Source organism: Pygocentrus nattereri, chromosome 10, assembly GCF_015220715.1.
Source record: "Pygocentrus nattereri isolate fPygNat1 chromosome 10, fPygNat1.pri, whole genome shotgun sequence".
NCBI classification, from domain to species: domain Eukaryota; kingdom Metazoa; phylum Chordata; class Actinopteri; order Characiformes; family Serrasalmidae; genus Pygocentrus; species Pygocentrus nattereri.
In genome coordinates, this window is record NC_051220.1 from 5,817,007 (window position 1) to 5,821,476 (window position 4,470).

General features: G+C 42.0%; 1 protein-coding gene across 1 annotated transcript; it reads left to right on the forward strand.

Annotated features, from left to right (window-relative positions):
- Positions 1 to 718: 718 nt before the first annotated feature.
- On the forward strand, positions 719 to 4,244 carry zpcx (zona pellucida protein C). Its single transcript, XM_017707768.1, has 7 exons — positions 719 to 1,060; positions 1,169 to 1,337; positions 1,411 to 1,507; positions 2,236 to 2,321; positions 2,399 to 2,487; positions 2,827 to 3,841; positions 4,149 to 4,244. Exons 1-7 carry the CDS (start codon positions 784 to 786, stop codon positions 4,168 to 4,170), a joined length of 1,755 nt encoding a protein of 584 aa, XP_017563257.1. The 5' UTR covers positions 719 to 783; the 3' UTR covers positions 4,171 to 4,244.
- The last annotated feature ends 226 nt before the right edge of the window (positions 4,245 to 4,470 follow it).

Genomic DNA, 4,470 nt, shown 5'->3' on the forward strand with positions numbered 1-4,470 from the left:
TGATTGTCAAGATTGATCGAGTAGTTTAAGATTTCCTAAAATAAAACCCAGCGGTTAATACATTTTAAGTCAAAACTGTATCATAAAACAATGTGTCAGACATCAGAGGGCATATAGATGCATTAAGCTCTTGAACGTCTGGTTCCTGTCACCACCACTTTGAACAATTCTGTCTCAGTAAGGTTTACTAGAATTGACTATTTCACCCCAAATCACTCTTTGTTTACTCCTTAGAGAAGTATGTAGATTTTTTTTAGTCAGTGGAGTTCCCCTTCAAGACAAGACCAGATGGTGTACAATAAGTTTCCAAATTAAGATAAGATTTTGTTTTATGATAATTTGTAAAAAGACTTATCTTGATCTGTCAGATGTTGATTCTCAGTTTGTCCTCAGTAGTGTTAGGAGCAAGGTTAGGTCCAGGATTAGGGTCAAGCTAATTTTAGCTGAAGGTAACTGCATCATTGCGGCTTGCTAACTAATTAGCCTCATGTGATTTCAGGCATATTCAGTGTGTTGAAGGAATGACAGAAATGGCTTGAGGTCTTCAGGCAGGTGTAAACTAGGCCTGAAGTCATATAAGCACAGAAATGCAGTGGAGGTGTGCTGAAGCCATTTTACTTCTAATTGAGTTAATGTGAATGGCTGCCTGTCTCATCACATAATCATGCCAGATGCTAAACATGTGACCAAACACTTATTTAAACAGGCAGACAGCAACCAGTGCAGCACTTTGGTGGTACTCTTTGCTATGAGTTAGATGAGCTTAGCTTTCTAAAGATTGGAATGGCAGTGTTTTGTGTACATTTCATATTAACTGCCTGGGCATTGTCTGTCCACACTGCACTGAGTGATGGAGATGGACATTCTGGCTTTTATTCAAATGCAATTGTTCAGAATATTTGGCCAGGGTTTACTATGCCCACTGGTGGCCATGGTGGATTTTATGATGGTCAGCTGCAGCCTTCTAGCTTAAATGAGCTTGAATCTGGTTTTCCAATGCCTGTACCAACCTGGGACTTCATGAACACAGGACCTGACTTTGCTTTGTTGGTCTTGAACCGTAAGTATCCAAGCTTGCTTTTTGTTAGTATTAAATAAAACATGGCTAAACTAGGTTAACAAGTATCTAGTACCTCATTGTGTCTGTCTCTGCCTTTAACTTTGCTAGCATCTTGGAATGGTCTTGCTAGGGCTAATGTCTACCAAAGAGGAGAGCCAGTTTATCTGGAAGTAGTTGCAAGTGTACCTGGTCGAGAGCTTTATATTCATTCCTGCTATGCTACCCCATCTCCAAACCCTGCTGATAAATCCAGATATGCCCTCATCTTGAACAAAGGGTAGGTGATACTTCATTATGTACACTTCTCTCTGACTGGCCTATTTAACTACGTTGGTTTGTGTATCTGGCAGATGTGTGTCCTCCAAACAGCCCATGTTAAAGTACATCTCCAGACAGAGTGATGTGATTTACTTAATCTTGGACACTTCCGATTTGAAGTTCTCAAAGGTGAGTTCTGTTCTGTTCTGTTTTAGTATTGTACAAATGGTGTGGTCAGTAAGGCTCTTGCCTTAAAGTTTTCCTAAAGCCTTAATCTGAGGTGCCTGCCTCTAATCAAGTGTACCTGAGCTTGTCCCAGTTATGTACTACACTAACTCTGCGTATCCATGCAATGTAAATAATTGTTAAAGTTAACAGCTGTTGTCTGTCATGTATTTAAATTGCAATACTGTGCATCAGTGTGAATTGGGTATAGATTTCTTTTTTGGGTTAATTGTTCAAATTGGTTCATGTTCCAGTGTAGCATATAAAGCAGTAACCCATTTTAATACAAAACAGCCATGCAGTATTTTGTTTAGACCTTCCAGACTATTACATTAGGAGGAGTACATGTGCATCTCAGAGCTGGGGGTCCTGGGACTGGGGAGAAACACTAGTTCAGTGTTCAATTGGGAACAAGCATTTGACTGTTTGCCTTGTAATGTATGAAACCAAACATGAGGAGGGTGACAACCTGAGCATATTTTTCAAAGCAGTTCAGATTGGTTACTGTTCCAGCTATTGATAACTGGGTACATGCAGTGAAGATCCACTTGTCTGACATGGTGCTTGGATCTTTTTAGATGAAGCATGGTTACATGGTTGGTCGTCTTTAGCAAGGTGCTATTGGTGCTAGAATGGCTTTTAGAGGCTTCATAAGTGGTGACCAACTGTTGCCAATTTTAATTTCTCTTTAGTTTTATGTGCACTGTAGTGTGGTCCTCTCCAGTTTTGGGCTGACTCAGGACACCAAGTCTTGCAACTACATTAAGAGCAAATCCAGGTAAAGGCACTTAAAATGAGCTTCTCTGCTAACCTTCTAATAAAGGTGACTTTCTCACTTTTCATTTTCCTTTTCAGATGGATTGATCTAGGTGGTGAGACAGATGCATGTGACTGCTGTGCCACAAAATGCAGGGGAACTCCTTACTATGAGGGTCTGTTCAGTGGTCAGTATTCACCATCTACATGTGATGGTTATCTGTAGGTATTCTGGCTGTATAACAGACTTTGGAGGGGGGGGGGTTCAAAACGGTGTGGTATGCTACTGCTTATTAATGGGCCTCAATCATTTGTATCTTGCACCTCAAGCTTTGGTCATCCTCCTCTAGAGATCTTCCTACAAAGGTTCCAACTGTAACTGCCTCAATTGTTTTTAGGGGCCTTTACATGCTGTATGGCATGTTGGATTTGAGGCTAAACAAAAGGTAGATCTCCAGAAGGAGGACTGGTGACCTAACTTTTGCAATGCATCCATGGTCACTAATAAATGATTCTTGCTTTTTCAGAGTTTAAAGCAATGGTAAGCACTGGTCCACTGACCATCAAGGAAATGGAACATGAGAAGCAGCTGTCTCTGTCCAACAGTACCTCAATCACTGCCTCCAAGATTGTGGCCTCGGCCACTTCCCAGACAGATAACGGGATCATGTCTGGAGCATCCCCTCTTGCTGGGAAAGGATGGATTGTATCTGGAGCTACTGTGTCTGGCAGCTCTGTGCTCAACCACCCACCCTTGCTGACCCAACCTGTAACTGGGGATTTGATCATAAGCCTAGAAATAGGTGCTCCATCTTGGCTTACAGGGTTGGTAATGGATCCACCTAGCCCGGTACTGGAGATGGGAACTGGTTATCCTAAGCAGAAGGGCAGTGCCAAATTTACTATGCTCAGTCAAAGCAGTGCTCCAGCTGAATCTTTTTGGGGGAAATCAGAAGCTGACTTTGAAGCAATGATGCAGAAAGACTTCAAGATTTTTCCAGAGCTTGAATCTAGACAGCAGGAACTTGCAAGTGTGGATCATGATTATGTGGCTGATGACCCAAGTTTGACAAATGATGGAGACTTCAGAGACATACCCAAGCATGCACCAGGACACCATGCCTCTGGTGAGGAGAAACTGAGGGGTGATGTATTTACAAGCTTCAGAGAGCCCCAGATGGACACTGTCCCTGAAATGGAGAACTTGATCCCTTCTCTACAATTAACTAAAAATGTTTCTGAGAAGGTTGAAGACAAGGATGAAGTTCTCGTTCTCACACAGACGGAAATGCTCTTTAAGGTTAAAGGAGATGTAGAAACCCAGCCAGAATCTGTCAAGCGGTCCAAGCTGACCCTCACAAAAGCCTCAGATGGATCTAGTTTGCTCAGCTTTGAGGCAGAGGAGAGGTCACCCACTGCAGGTGAAGAGGCAGTCAGGAAATCCACACTAGAGCTGAAGCAGAAGATGGAGGAAGAAAAGCTTGACGGGTCAAAGAAACCAGATGAGAAGGAACTGGTGTCGTCCCTGTTGGATATAGTGAGGTGAGGGAACTGTACTGCAAAATGTCTCACTTATTTCTTGTCCCAAATACTGAGTTGGCTCCATACTCTGCATAACCTTATTCACATGGCCATTTTGCTTATGCAAGGTGTACTTGACCACTTGGAAAGTGGAGTCAAAAATGGCAAGTTCTGAAAGATTAGGAAATGTTCAACTTGGCCTGCAAATATACTTTCCTTCTGACTACCAGCAAAACTGCCATGTGAATGAATGCTGGCCTATGAGAATAATGCTGCTTTCATGTCTGTGCCTAATTTCTGACCTTGAATCCTCTCTCTTTAACTTCAGGGGATTGAATAAGATGCCGTGACCTGTCAAAGAAATTGCTGTGCATCTCTAACCTAATGTGTGCAAATAAAGATGAAGTAAACTGAACATGAATGACATTTGTCTGAGCCTGGCTTTTGTATGATCACATTGAGGCAGGTTGCTTTCCAATGGCTCCTTTTGGTTCATGAAATGAGCGTGTCTTGGAGCTGGGTACGTTCAGAGACAATCTTCTAGAGAAACATTTCACAAATTAGTCAGAATTATATTTTAAGAACATTTAATGTCAGTTAGACATGATCCCCAGGGATGTGATAATCATTGCCAAATATACCCTCCACAA

What these genes read in the sequence shown, in the direction of transcription:
- zpcx (XM_017707768.1), top strand. Translation starts at nt 784, where the DNA reads ATGGCAGTGTTTTGTGTACATTTCATATTAACTGCCTGGGCATTGTCT. An exon ending in GCCCTCATCTTGAACAAAGG is followed by an intron (nt 1,338 to 1,410) that starts GTAGGTGATACT and finishes TGTATCTGGCAG; the next exon opens with ATGTGTGTCCTCCAAACAGC. An exon ending in CTATGAGGGTCTGTTCAGTG is followed by an intron (nt 2,488 to 2,826) that starts GTCAGTATTCAC and finishes TTGCTTTTTCAG; the next exon opens with AGTTTAAAGCAATGGTAAGC.